General features: G+C 40.1%; 1 protein-coding gene across 4 annotated transcripts in view; it reads right to left on the bottom strand.

Moving 5' to 3' along the window:
* CHD2 (chromodomain helicase DNA binding protein 2) overlaps nucleotides 1-15426 on the bottom strand; it is a 113429-nt gene that overhangs the window by 64526 nt on the left and 33477 nt on the right. For all 4 annotated transcript variants that reach the window (XR_010659124.1, XM_065906515.1, XM_065906514.1 and 1 more), the window contains 9 exons: nucleotides 14257-14390; nucleotides 13336-13561; nucleotides 11902-12002; nucleotides 10976-11020; nucleotides 10650-10828; nucleotides 8584-8708; nucleotides 5075-5291; nucleotides 3108-3197; nucleotides 2065-2255 (listed from right to left, as the gene is read on the bottom strand). Coding sequence is in view for 3 of the 4 variants with exons in the window: in XM_065906515.1 (XP_065762587.1) it covers nucleotides 2065-2255; nucleotides 3108-3197; nucleotides 5075-5291; nucleotides 8584-8708; nucleotides 10650-10828; nucleotides 10976-11020; nucleotides 11902-12002; nucleotides 13336-13561; nucleotides 14257-14390 (1308 nt within the window). In the remaining variant the exon portion in view is untranslated. The remainder of the gene's footprint in view (nucleotides 1-2064; nucleotides 2256-3107; nucleotides 3198-5074; nucleotides 5292-8583; nucleotides 8709-10649; nucleotides 10829-10975; nucleotides 11021-11901; nucleotides 12003-13335; nucleotides 13562-14256; nucleotides 14391-15426) is intronic.

Raw genomic sequence — 15426 nt, forward strand, 5'->3', positions numbered from 1 at the left:
CGTTATCTGTGACAAAAGAGGCAAGAATATACAATGGGAAAAAGACAGTCTCTTCAACAAGTGTTGGAAGAAGTGGACAACTCTGCAAAAGAATGAAATTAGAATACTTCCTAACACCACACACAAAGATAAACTTGAAATGGATTAAAGACCTAAATGTAAGACCAGAAACTGTAAAACTCTTAGAAGAAAACATAGGCAGAACACTGTATGACATAAATCATAGCAAGATCCTTTATGACCCACCTCCTAGAATCATGGAAATAAAAACAAAATAATTAAATCGGACCTAATTAAACTTAAAAGCTTTTGCATAGCAAAGGAAACTATAATCAAAGTGAAAAGACAACCCTCAGAATAGGAGAAAATAATAGCAAATGAAACAAATGACAAAGAATTAATTTCCAAAATATACAAACTCATACAATACTCAATACTGGAAAAACAAACAACCCAATCAAAAAGTGGACAGAAAGATCTGAACAGACATTTCTCCAAAGATGTACGCATGGCAAATAAACCTATGACGAGATGCTCAACATCGCTCATTATCAGAGAAATGCAAATCAAAACAACAATGAGGTATCGCTTCACCACAGACAGAATGGCCATCATCAAAAAATCCACAAACAAGTACTGAAGAGGGTGTGGAGAAAAGGAGACATTCCTGCACTGCTGGTGGGAATGTAAACTGATACAGCCACTATAGAAGACAGTACGAGGATTCCTTTAAAAACTAGGAATAAAACCACCACCTGACCCAGCAATATCACTTCTAGGCATACACCCTGAGGAAACCCAAAACTGAAAAAGATACACGTACCCCAGTGTTCACTGCAGCACTATTTACAATAGCCAAGACACGGAAGCAACCTGGATGTCCATCAACAGATGGATAAAGAAGCTGTGGTACATATAGACACCATGGCCATAAAAAGGAACACATTTGAGTCAGTTCTAATGAGGTGGATGAACCTAGAGCCTATTGTAGAGTGAAGTAAGTCAGAAAGAGAAAAACAATTATCGTATAGTAACACACATACACAGAATCTAGAAGGAAGGTACTGACGAACCTGTTCGCAGAGCAGCAATGGAGATGCAGACACACGGAACAGACTTATGGACAAGGGTGGGGGAGGAAGGAGAGGGTGGGATGAGTGGAGAGAGCAGCATGGAAGCATATACAGGAACATATGTAAATAGATGGCCAATGGGAATGTGCTGCATGACTCAGGGAACTCAGACTGGGGCTCTGTGATAACCTAGAGGGGGGAATGGGCAAGAGGTGGGAGGGAGACTCAAGAGGGAGGGGACATATGTACACCTATGGTTAATTCATGTTGATGTATGACAAAAATCAAACCAACATTGTAAACCAATCATCAAACAATTAAAAACAATAATAAAATAAAAAAAGAAAAGAATAGCAATGCTTGGCTTGTTAAAGGAACCAAAAGATGGCCAGAATGGCTGGAGCACAATCAGTGTTGGAGAAAATGCTAAGATGGATCAGACTAAGTAGGGTATTCCACATTAGGGTAACAATTTAGATTTCAAGTATCATCAAACACCATTGGATAATTTTAAGTTTTATGAAATGGGCATACCATCTCTCCCACAAAAATCTTTTCAGTAAAGACATCCCACAATTCTTTAATAAGGTAATTTTAACAAATCTGAAGTTGATGCTTTTATTATCAAAAGCTTAGATTTAAGTTATTTTATTATCAGATTGTATACCTTGTTTACTCCATTCCAATTATATTGATGACCTTATAGCTACTAGGAGAAGGTCTGAAATGTTTTCTATGTCAATTATTTCCTCCAAAGCATTAAATGATTCAAATGCTTGGCAGACAATATGCTTTCTTCCTTAACAGACTGAATTCTGAGCTTTCTATCATTTGTTATAAAACATTTCACACTTTAATTGCTGCCTCAGTTCAATGCTTTGCTTTCCCCAAACCATGCCATCTGTTTTCCCTAAGGTCTGCTAAAAAAATTAAAAAGCATTGGCATTTCAGACATTCTAGCATCTTTTGAAATACATAGGAAGGAGCTTACTTCTCCGGCATAATAAAGTGCAGCAAGGACCAGAGCTCTTTGAGGGAATTCTGAAGAGGGGTCCCCGTAATCAGGAGCCTATGGTTGGACTTGAAATCAATCAGAGTTTTATACAATAAAGAGTCATCATTCTTCAACCGATGGGCTTCATCCACTCCCAGAAAGGCCCAGTTAATACTGCCCAGCACAGTCTAAAGTAAAAACAAAACAGAACGAGCCACCAGGTCAGAAGGGAACCCAAAAATACTTTCAAGTGTTAATTATCTCTGTACAAATACCATCACAAAGGTTTACATAGAAACATTTATTCTTCACTGACTTAAAAGTACATAAGACTCTTCTGTTTATTCTGTTAGTTGCCAGATTGGTGTTTACTCAAAAGAGCGGGTCATCCTCTAAAACCTACAGGGGGTCTTTTAGGTATTGCTGCATGCCTCAAAGCAAAAACACAAAAACTGGTATGCTGGGCAAAAACAACACAAAAACAAAAACTCATGATTTTGCAGTCTCTCCTTAATTAAGATTCTTCTCTGCCTATTCTCCATCCCAACCCTGAAGCACAGAAACACCAAGAGCCACCAGGCTGTATCTGTTTACACCCATCATCATCAATGGGATCACTTGGCACATACATTTCATAGTAATGGTAGAAAGGAGATAACTTAAAGAGCTCCATTTTTCTGTCCTCTTCACAGAGACCATTCACAACATCTGTTCTGGAGAAGTGCTTAACAATAAGATGGCAAATGCCTGAGAGGCACTCAAGACCAGCTTCCAACGACTGACCAGAATCTCCTATCAGTTGCGGGCCTCAATACTCTTTCATCCCGTCTTATTCAACTGGCTTAGGTGACCCAAGGTCCCCTTCAACTGTAAGGTTCTGGGTTGTTGTTTTTTTTAATATATAACCTTATTTTCTTCATGGATTTTCTGTTCTTCATTTGTTTGCTTTTTTAAATAAAAACAGAAAAATAACATGGCAAGGGGGAGGCAAAGACCACACCATTTGGACAAGTCACACTCTTGGGTTACCAATTACACACCTTATCTTTTAAGAGGATCTCATATGTTGTTATAAGCGCATTGAACTTTAGCCTTTTGGTTTGAGAGTGAATCCATTCATATTCTCGTATCTATAAGAGAAAATAGAAATTAAGACACAATTTCTACTTTAGGCTTGCTATATCACCACAAAGTCTTATGACAGATGCAACAAAATATGCCAAATAAAAAATTAAATCTAATTATAACTTTATGAATACCTTATACATTCTAAACTGATCTAAGCAACCAAAGCACAGAGCAATACAAGTTAGAATTAAAAGATCTATTACTGAGCAGCAAAAACTTTATTGTCAGAATTCAAGTAGTCTTCTCTCCCTATTCCCCCACCCCCACCCAATAAAGTACATTTGAGAAAAAAATGCATTTCATGAGCAATTAAACCCTGGTGACTTGAACTTCTCTAGAGATCTTCCAGCATGAGAATTTTCTTAAGGAAATATAATTTGACTATTCTTTGGGTAGGGCATACTTTTATTAGTAAATAAAACAAATTCCAACTTCTGATTTGGTCAGAAATTTCATTAATCATATAGTAGTAAGATGTGGCCCCCAAGAAGGAAAGGGAGGCTTACAGGATAAAAATACAACCTAGTAAGAATGAAAATAACATCAAGGCAGAGAAACGTAAAAACTAACACATTCATACAAAAATATAAAGTATATAACTGGACACCCAGCAAGCACAATGGCCCATGACAAAGCTACTACAGTTTGGTTATCAGGTTAGGAATGGAAAATGGGTCAAGGAGAGCTTGAGAAAATCACCATCAAGTGGGAAGGAAGAACAGAGAAAAGGAGTACTGGGAAGAAAAGAAAATGTCCCTGACTCCACAATTATTTAGGGTTCATTTTCTTTGCCCTCACCTTTCAGTGCAGCAGTGTTTGAAGCAATTCTACATAATCTAGATTTTCTTTTTTAATGGTTAACGGATGGATCAACAAACCAAGGAACTATTATGTACTTAGAAACTCAAAATTAGAGCAATGAAATCGGCCAGAGTTTAGTTTAGGCAATTTCAATGAAACTATCTGATAAAAATAAACTTGAATTAGCACAATAATACATGGTGAGAATGTCTCTCTAAAAGGTTTTAGGATTCCCAGTGGCTTGCTCTGATTATAAGCAACTCCCTAGAAACAGTTTATTCCAACATGCAACCAGTGATGAAAAAGCCCAGGTCTGGGATTGGACACATCCTTGTCCCTACCCCAGCTCTGCCACAGTCCAGCTGGCCTGAGGACAAGTGTTAACCTGTTAATTTTCTTCATCAGTTGATTGGAAAGAATATCATCTACTTTAAAGATCATCATGAGGATTATAGGTAATATATATGAAGTGCCCAGCACAGGGCCTAGCACATAGTACCTTAACAAATGTTACTTGTTATCAAGAAAAGACCTCTCAAACAAAGATAAACTTAAGCCCGTGTGTTCCAAGTTCCTGATGCTCAAGTTAACTCTGGTATCAAACAAATACTCCTCATGTCTGCTGCTCTGAAAGAGCTCACTCTCCTTTTATTCCTTTCTCATAAGTTATACAACTGCCCCCATTTTTTAAAAGTTAGGAAACAAACTAAGAACTAAGTTATTTTCAGTAATATCTCTGTCAAATACTATTAACATTTCATAAGGCATAAACTATCACATAATGCTTTGTAAATAAAGTGGTCTTGAAAGTACAGAGGAAAGAAGGAAGAAAAACTTCATACTGCAATTCAACTAGGAAAGATTCCCATTCATATATTGCTGTTGTTTTTCTTTACAAAGTAAGCATACGTTTTTACGACTATCAAAATTGTATTTTTGTGATACAGAAATCTCCCAGTATCAGGGGCATAGCACAGTGTCAGAATCACAATTTTACTAAAGACTATAATAGCTTTAGGTCAATTTCCAAAATACATTTATAACACAGATTCTATCCCAATTCTTTTTGTTTACACACCGTATTTCTGCTCATCAGGTCACCTATGTAAACCACTACGTTAATCTCTGGTGCCCAGATTTCAAACTCCCTCTGCCATGAGGTGAGGGTGGATAAAGGGACGACTATAAGAAAGGGGCCATACAGCTGGTGTTGGTGGAACAGGTAGGAGAGGAATGATATGGTCTGGATGGTCTTTCCTAGGCCCATTTCATCAGCAAGGATTACACTGTTACTTCTGCAGAAAGAAAAAGATAAGAACAAAAAGATCATCAGTTCACACACAAAAAACAAAACAGTACATGCAAACAGTAGAGGCAGCAAGGCCTCACGATATTCCTCAGCAAGACATGGGTTTTGGGCCTCAAATGTCTTTCCTCTCCTCTGCAATCAAGTCTCCTACGTCAGAAGACAGCAAGGTAATAAGTAATCTAAGTATATTGAGGTCCGGATTACTCCCAGAGCCGGTTTAGATCATGTCCATTATCTTGCATTTTGCTCTTTGCCAGCTACCTCTTGTAACAGAAGGCAGGTTTGTAAGTGGTATACACAAGCATGTGACCTGGGCTCCATCAATACAGAAAGCAGAGGCAGACAGGCTACCCCACTGCTGGTGAGCCCTACAGCCTGACAGTCAGGGGCCCTTGTTCACACTGCCCACCCGTTCCACTGCCTGCCTCTGGGCTGTCTAACGCTATAATCACTACCCTCCAGACCTACATGCCGCAGGCATACAAAGCTTGTTTTAAACGTACTAGTATCTAGCAGGGGTAGGCTGCAGATCAGATCTCTGAATCCCACCCCAGACCTGCTCAATCGGAATATCTGGAAAAGGGCTCAGAACTCTGTATTGTTAACAAGCACTTCTGGATACACTGTAATATGAGTATACTCCTTGGACCACACTTTGAGAAACACAGCTCTCGAAGACAGGCAGGATTTCAATAGGGTGCTAACAGGAAAGGACTGTCCAGATACTAGGAAAAAACTTTAATTAATTTGAGCTAATTTAAACTTAAAAAAATAGCCAGAGTTAGGAAGTATGTTCTGGAAATAGAAAAGAGTCCATCTGGCACGAAACCAGGGATGCATATATGCCATAAGGTTGAAAATATAAAAAGGTTCTTGAAAATCAGGCCATGGGAAATTTACATATGTATAATACACACTTAATCAGTGGACCAGAGAGAAAACTAATATTCAAGTTAAAGACAACTAATTGATTAGAAAAACAAGACATTTAATTCACTAAGAAGACATCTCTTTGAGTGATTTCCCTCTTATTTCTCTCACCTTTTCACACCACTGGGGAGGAAACAGGGTTGGTTTTCTCCAACATTTCCTCTCCCTAGCAAACTGCCACTGTCCATTTATACACATGAAAGGAGGTTTGGGTTGATCTGCCTGTTTTTCTGGAACTAGACCAAAACAGCATGCTACATAATGCACGGTTCCCACAACCAGGGCCCAGCAGCTAACTGGACCTTTATCAGCTGATTCCCAATTAAGGAGTTTAAAGACTCTACAGGGTGTGCCTCATTCTCTGAGGTGGGCTCCCGAGAGCCCTGAAGTGTACAGCAAGAGGGTTAGCTGCACAACTGCTAAGGCTCCACTTAGCTTATAATTGCCCTTTAGGAAGGTCACAGCTCACTATTCTCTGAAACAAAAATAATCTTCCAGCAATCGAGAACAGCAGTTACCTCAGACCTCCATTCTCAAAGAAATCAAACCTCCTCAAGATCTCTGTTTCTCACACTGAATGTTAAATATTATATAAATTTTAACAAGACAAAAAATAGATGGCTCAACTAGGAAAGTCACATACATAAATGCATCTCTGTAAAGAAAAGCCATCTTTTCAGCATTGAGAAAAGAAGTTCACATATCTTTACTTTCAAGCTGTAGTCTAATTCTGAAATAAGAATTCTTGCTTTGCCACAAAATACTGACAAATTTAAGAGTTTACATCTGGGGAAGGCATGTGCAGACAGATGTAAGGTACTTCCCCTCCTTCCTCCACCTCTGTGCCGCCGTAATGGTGCACATGAGTGTGCTGGCTGGCGCTCCAAGAACACCACCGATGCGGAGAAGAGAGGCAGACGCCAGGTGCCCATCTATCAGACCACGCTCAAAGTCACTGTCAGGTTTCTAACATGATGATGAAGCACGGTCACGCTGGCAAGTTTCAAATCATCGATGATCACCGGGCTGTAAAAATTGTCGAGAACCTCACAGGCAGGCTAAGTATGGAGTGACCAGCCCCAGATTTGATGTGCAACTGAAAGACCTAGAAAAATGGCAGAATGACCTGCTCCCATCTCGTCAGTCTGGTTTCATTGTACCAACAACCTCAGTGGGCATCATGGACCACAAAGAAGCAAGATGAAAACACAGGAGGGGAAACCTTTGGATTCTTTTTCAAGGGATATAATACATATATGCAAATAAAACGCCTTGAGGGGGTTTAAAAAGGTACTTTTCACCCTGCATGTTCTATGAGGACAGGGAAATCCTGTCTTATCTTGCTTCACTATTAAATTCTCAAGGCCTACATGGGTTCCTAATGCACAGTAACTAAGGAATACTTGAACCTGCAATGGACAGTCTCAAAGTACCTTTAAACCTCATTGTCTCATCTCTCTTTCTTCTTTTTTCCCAAGGCTATGGTAATCTGATTACAAAAACTGAAGGATAATTTCACAAGTTCAACTGTCAGAAACTTTCTCTAAATGGGATGGCCTGTATAGCAACTGGGGAGCAGGGGAATCACAAGACTCTTGAGCACCAGTATGTAAATTAGAGATCTTCTCTCATCTTAGAACAATTCCTTCCACACCAAAGATTTGGGCAAATTACCTTGCTATTTGTGCTCACGAATAACATAGTATGACGCAGGTCGCGTCTATTACCCTCCCAATAACTAAACAACAAAGCACTTTTTGCTTCAGGCTAAAGTGGTAATTACACATACAGGAAAAGTCCCATAAGTGATTTCTCTTAATCATATATACATATATATGTGTGTGTGTGTCATATATATATATATACACACACACACACAAACACTCACACAAACATATATATATACACACACACACATATATATATATGAATCTTTTTTTCTATAATATACAATGGACTTCCCTTGTGCTCAGTGGTAAGAATCCACTTGCCAATCCAAGAGACATGCGTTTGATCTCTGGGTCAGGATGATCCCTTGGGAGAAGGAAATGGCAACCCACTCCAGGATTCTAGAAAATCCCATCGATAGAAGAGCCTGGTGGGCTATAGTCCATGGTATCCCAAAAGAGTCGGACACGACATAGTGACAAAGAACAATAATATACAATGGGGCTTCCCTGGTGGCTCAGATGGTAAAGAATCTGCCTGCAATGCAGAAGACCCAAGTTCAATCCCTCGGTTGGGAAGATCCCCTGAAGAAGGGAATAAAAAGGAGTAATTCTTTGCATCTAACAATCCTAAACAGCCAGAAACAGTAGAGAAAACATCAGACATAGTCTTCTACATACTTGCACCAGGAGTGAGCAAGCCAGTTGAGACCTTCCAGCTGATAATCTCGGAGCTCCAGATTCTCTCCTCCTAAATATGCCGGCTGTTTCTTTAAAGCCACAAATCGTGGTCTCTGCTTCAGCGCCTGAAATGCAGAATGGAACAAAGACCAGGTGTGAAGAAAACCTTCTTCCTGTTCATCTATTAAAATGCTAGCCATGATTTCTGCGCTCTACACTAAAGCATAAGAATTGACATTTCACATCTGTATCACCAACCACACTCAACCCACCATGAGTTCCTGCATCGTTGTCTACATCCCCAAAGCCAGACTGCGGCCCGAGATTATGTTAGTTATCGCTCCTTTCCTGCAGTAAGTGTGTGAACATCATTAAACAGCACTCGCTCTGCATCACCTCTACGGTAGGGCAGTGAGTCGCCTGTTTTCCTCTCGGCGTTACCTTACCCTATAAACAGCACAGAACAATGCCTCTGGGAAAGTCTGTCTATGCCACCATAACAGCATTTGTAAATGCTGAAATGCAGCCCATCTCCCTTGAAGCCCCAACTCTGTGAGTCCGGCTTTCTGAAGGAAAAGATGCTGCTCTCACCTCCAGAGGTGTGAAGATTTGGCAGTCTAGTAAAACCATGTCTCCACGGTTTGCACAAAACGTGGATGCTACGGCCAAATCAGTTTGGGAAATACTGGGTTAAAAAGTTATATACATCCCATGGCTTGTGACTCTTCAGAGTCTACCATGCTTGTGGATGCCGTGAGCTTACAGGAGAAGCTCATAGGAGTGCGTCCCAAAGTGATTTGCCCACAAAAGCCTTTTTTGCAGGGAGCATTTCTCTGGATATGAGCACTCTCTGGAATGAGTGCCCTATTAAGAAGTGTTTGATGAGGTAATTATTGTTTGTTTCAGTTCTCCTCTGTGAGCAGCTGGCAGTCAATAGAATCAGATGCCTCACTCGCACCCACTGGAAACCAGCGGTCCGCTCCTGCCAAGTCTCCTCACAAAGCTTCTCCCGTCTGACCCCTCAACCGCTGCTACTTCCCTCATCCTCACGCCAACTGTCCCTTCAGGGGCTTATTCTACATCTTCCTGGTCGGACCTTCTGGCTTTAACTATTTACTCTGGAGTCTCCAACACACAGTCATTAGATTAAGCTTTCTAAATGAAATACTATTTCTGTCCTGCTGCTCTGCTCAAGAAGGTAGGCTTATCAATACCCACAGGATAAAGTCAACATATCCTTCTAGGTATTCAAAACATACACACTTTGATTTGTCAACATCACCTCGCTCTTCCAACCCCGAGCGAGGCCTGGTGGTTCCCCAACTACATTATGAGAACATCCTTCTCTTAGTATCTTTCACAGAGGGCAATAACCTGGGCCCTTTTATCTTGTCTAACCAGCTCAATCTGTTCTTCAAGCGTAGCGTAGGGCAGTTCATGTACCACACTTCCTCTAGTTTTAAAACCCCTTCAATGGTCCCTATGGCTCACTGACTTCTACCTCTGGATGTATCATCACACTCACTGACTTTCAGCGACGCACCGCTTTTCACAGGTACAGGTTTGGTGCCATGAATCTGAATGACAGCCTCTTGGACAAAGAGGCCATGTCTTACATACACTTTTATTACTGAGGACCCAAGCATTCCACTTTATAAAGGGAATAAATAGCAACAAAAGACAAGGATCTGTGCAGCCAGTGTAGCAAATAAGAGACCCTGACAGATCCTTGTCTTTTGTAGAATACAGACACTTCCCTTTACCACCACTTCTCTTTAAAGTGCTTTAATTCTTTCAAGGAGTCTCCACAATTATCTCTGAACTAGATATATCTAATTGTGTAAATAATAAGATGAAATGAGTTAGTAAAGCCATTATACAACATGCCCTCCTCTCCTGTTTTAATGATTCTCCTTTGATACCAAGATGAGGTCACCTTCCAGTTCAACATGAGAATCGTCATTTACTTCTGTAGTCTTTTCTCTTCCCAACATCTATGTGTGTGACCAGACCCTTTCTGCAGTACACCTTTCCCCTGAAAACTCAAAAGCCAGCAGTCAGCACACCTTGCATTCCCTTGTGGGGATGGTTTTTGAGTTGTTGCGACTGTGGAAGCTGTCAATGCAGCTCTGGAATTTCTTTCCGATCAGGGCTTCGTCTTCCCAGCTGCACTCTGAATAGGGCAGTCCCATCCACTTGCATAGATACTCAGGTTCGTTGGAAGGGGCCGGCTTCCGACTATGAGCTATTTCACATACAAAAATTTACAGATCAGCAACTGCCAATTAAAGGAGAGGGGTGACATTCTGTTTTATGTGTAACCAAGGCAACACCACGTGGCAAAGCATGAATTGCTCTTAGACAATATTTATAAACAAGATCTCTCACTTACCTGGAAAGTCTGTTTGACCCAGTGTAGATTTGCTTGTCTTCACAGCTAAATAAATGGAAAATTAAGTAAGTTATCACAAAACCAAGAATACAGTGACATTTTAGGTCCTGTGAGGAAGAGTACAAATATACTCTATCTCACATCTTAAAAAACATAAAACAGAGACAGCCGTGTTCTTCTCACGACCCCCTCTCGCCCCATTTCTCTGTCTCCCCCCTCCGCCTGCAGCCCCACCACCCCATGGATTCATCTCCCCAGTGCCAGGTCTACTGCCAAGCTGAAGGACCAAGTCCCAGTCCTCCTCAACTGGCAACGCCACCTGCTGCCCAAGCTCCGTGAGTCTCCTGGTGCTTGACACGCCTGCCCCTGGCTGCCATCTCACTGGCGGGCCTTTCTCACTCTCTGCCGGTTTCTTCCCGACTTCCAAAAGCTAGCATGCCCTCAGACTGCTCTCACTATGTATATATACATTTCTTAATGATCTCATTAAACCGTGGGCTTTAAATACTATGTACACACAGATAAATTCTCAAGTTTCAATCTCCAGCTAAGACCAAGTTCTAAACTCCAGATTCACCCACTCTGCAGCCTTCACAATACTATCCACTTAGATGACTGCAAAGTACATCAAACTGACAGACTAAGCTCTTGACTTCTCTCCCCTTAATCTTGCTATTTCAGTAAATGGTACCTCCAATCTCCTGTTTGCTCAGGTCAAGAATCCTGGCACCACCCTTGCCACCTCTATCGTCCCCCACCTCCAAATCCACCAGCAAGGCTTGTTAGCTTTTCCTTCAAAATAAATCTAGGCATCTGACTATTCTCCAAAAAATGCATTTTTTAATATCTACACATTACTCCCAAAAGAGAAAGTTCTTTTATTCCTGGAACTTCAACACTGTTTAAATGAGTTTCCCTGTACTTACCTATTACTCTTTCTACGATCTGATATTGCTTGTTCAGCTCCGAGGCCAGCTCTTGTTGGCAGTTGAAATATTCCACATCTTCAGGAGAAACCTTCCCTAACCTGGCCAGAAGTCAAACAGGAAAAATACATGCTAATTAGATCTGGAGAATCCGTACTCATCTATCAATGCAAAGTCAAAACAGTAAAGGAAACTTAAGTCTTTACTTTCATATGTCCCTTTAGTAATCTTGTACTAATAATTAGGCCAGAGATTTTAAGAAAAACATGTAAGACTTGTAGAAAACACTGAAACCTCAGACTTAAAGGACACACCAGCTGTTCTTGCTGATGTGGCCTGTTTATAAAGAAACCTAAAAATAAATATTTTGCGTGATGAATTCATGTGATCTGTGATAAATTCATATATCTTAAAAGACAAGGCCAATAAAACTCAGATTTATAAGATGTCTTTTTTTCATATATGATGGACTTTAGGAGTGATTAAATGTGACATTTTTTTTTTTAATGTGACATTTTTAAAAAACAAATTATTCTCAGTTATACAACAACACCAGCAACTTGAAATTAAATACTACTATAACTTTCAAAATTCTAATAATTGCTCTCCAAACTACCCATACCTCAGAGATATATATATTTTCGTTTTTGACTCAAAGGAAAAAAGTATCTGATTTACTGAAATAGCATATTCTGCACAGTAATAAAACAGAAATTGGAACCCATTTGTCCCTAATTCCTAACACTAAATAACCTGATCACATGATACTGAAACGTGTGTCCTTGGGGGAACTTACACTTATTTATTAGCCAGTTTAGGGGTGTATGTAGTGTGGCCCCACATTTCTCATACAACCTGACATGTTCAAACCTGTAAGTAAGCTAAAAGCCACAAGGTGATCACAGTTTCAGAACACTCCTGTCACCTTATTTCTGTAAACCGTAAAACCAAGATCAGTTTTAAGTATACCACACTCCAGAGAGTTCTCTAGCACACCAAACTCCTGACATCCAGGCCACGCCAGCAAACCCAAAGAAAGTACCAGGTGCTTAAGGACATGAGCCGTGGACTCAGGCTGCGGGAGCCCCAATTCGGAGCCCGCAGAGCTGCTCTGCAGCTCACTCTGCCAACAAATAACACTGCACAAATATCACAGGCTTACTGTGAGGACTGATGACGAGATCAGGTCTGAAAAACGTCCCATAAACTAGTTGTTATTATTACACTCTACAGACTTCCTGGCTATACATAAAAATATGTATTATCGTCAGGTCACAGTTTTATAATAGGTAACCATGGATGCCTCCACGTTCATTCAGGTGACAGAAGCAAAATTTGATGTTCTAGACAGTCATGTTCTCCATTGACTATTTAAAAACCCTCCCTTCCCCCAGGCTGCAAATGTATTTCTTTTATCCAGGACAGGTAATGTACCATTGCTTGATTTCATCCTCTTTCTTCTTGAAGTTCTCTAGTTTTTTTAGACCCTTCACTTTTTGTTGCTGTAAGGACTCTTCACTCTCCCATGTGCTGTGGATATATGACCAGCCCTTCCACTTGATGAGGTACTGGACTTCGCCTTCGTCCTTTTCAGGGTCAAAGTCGCTACTAGGGTCTCCATTAGCTTCGACTGCATATACAGTAGTAGAAGCTCCAGTGGCTGCAAACAGATTCAGTTAAATTTTAAGAAGTCTATGAAACCAGACCCTGAAAAGCTTCCCAAATACACAGCTGTCTAAAGAGTCTCTTTTTGGATGAAGTACCAAAATCCTTTGTCTTCAAATATGCAGAAATTCATAAATAATACACAATGAACATGCCCAGCAATTTCAAATGTTTTCAAGATGCAAACCCAATTTTTCCCATCTAAACATTCTAAAATTTGCTGGTGAAATCAAAGAAATCTTTGTGTTCAAACACAATAAAAATGGAACAGCAACATCCTTTTGTTTTGGTCCCTACTAACTCAGGCTAAATACATAAAATTTGGGCCTTTCTGAGCAGAGAGAAAAAGTAATTTGCCAGCTTCCAATGGCAGGGAAGTGGCAGCAGGAACCACGACTAGCTGCAAAGGTGGCAAGAAGCCCCTGAAGCAGGCTAAGGAGATGGACGAGGAAGAAGAAGCATTCAAGCAGAAACAAAAGAGAAGCAGAAGTAACTCAAGGAGCTAAAAGCTAAGGCCACAGGGAAGGGTCCCTGGTCACAGGTGGAATTAAAAAAGTCAGAAAAAAGTAAGCTGTTCCTTGTGCCTGAGGCAACAGTGATCCTTAAATCCATTCCTACTTAAATATTTGCATTCCCTGCCCTAACACTTTTTGCCATCTATAGCAAGAATGAAGTACTGTCTTTGCATACCTCCTTTCTTTCCCAGCCTTGAATCTAAGACCTTTTCAATAGTTTCACTATTATCCTGCTGTTCATCAACTCCTTCTCCAGTCATTTCAATGAGGTCATCTGAGTCAGTCTCAAAGTCATCGTCTTCTTTATAACTGCATGAGGAATAATGCCGAATAAATAAGAAACTATCTTTTCAGATCCAAAATCACCGTAAGTAAGATCATTAGGACAACCCTTTTGGCTCCAACTTGGTGTTTTGCAGATCAGCCACGATAAAGTGGGCTCAAAGTTCATCTTTTGTTCCTGCTTAAAGTATCACTGCATGTTCATAGATAGCTGCAGGAAGGCTAACTCATATTTCAAAATAAAAACTGACTAAAATGATTTTTGTAAGCAAGACACAGAAAACTACAAGGACATTCTTATGTTTTCACTTAACGACATCATTACTATGTATAAACAAGGAAACAACTACAAAGAAAGAAAATGCATAATGAAAAAAATTGCCTAATGAAAAAATTGGTTCTAAGATTAATGCATCAACCCTGCATTTTGTCTCCCAATAACAAGAATATGAAATTTAAGTCTTCAAGTTACTGAGCATGCTTCCTGGTACGAAAAATATTAAAACATAACCTTCCACCATATATTATACTAACAACGAAGGGTTTAGGAGTTACAGAAGAGAAAAACACAATGTTGGATGCAGTACAGCCAGCTGTAGGAGGAAAGGGTGCTAAGCTACACATTCATACATTCAAAGCCTAGTCTTAGCTTTCAAATTATTAACTGGATTCATTGAACAGGTGATTAATAACTTCAGGATTCAGGTTCACCATCTTTAAGTAAACCAAAAGAAAACTAAGTACCCGCTAAAATGAAATTAAATGCCTCCTGACTGGTATAAAGTAAAATATGTACGTTTTGTATCATTTCCTTTATTTCATTTTCTATTAATGCTTCATACACTATCATAACCTTGATAAGATTATTACATCCAAGTAACATTATATAAAAAAAGTGAAAGTGAAAGTCTCTCAGTCGTATCCAACTGCTTGCAACCCCATGGTCTATACAGTCTAGGAAATTCTCCAGGTCAGAATACTGAAGTGAGTAGCCTTTTCCTTCTCCAGGGGATCTTCCCAACCCAGGGATCGAACCCAGGTCTTCCGCATTGAAGGCAGATTC

Source organism: Muntiacus reevesi, chromosome 15, assembly GCF_963930625.1.
Source record: "Muntiacus reevesi chromosome 15, mMunRee1.1, whole genome shotgun sequence".
NCBI classification, from domain to species: Eukaryota; Metazoa; Chordata; class Mammalia; order Artiodactyla; family Cervidae; genus Muntiacus; species Muntiacus reevesi.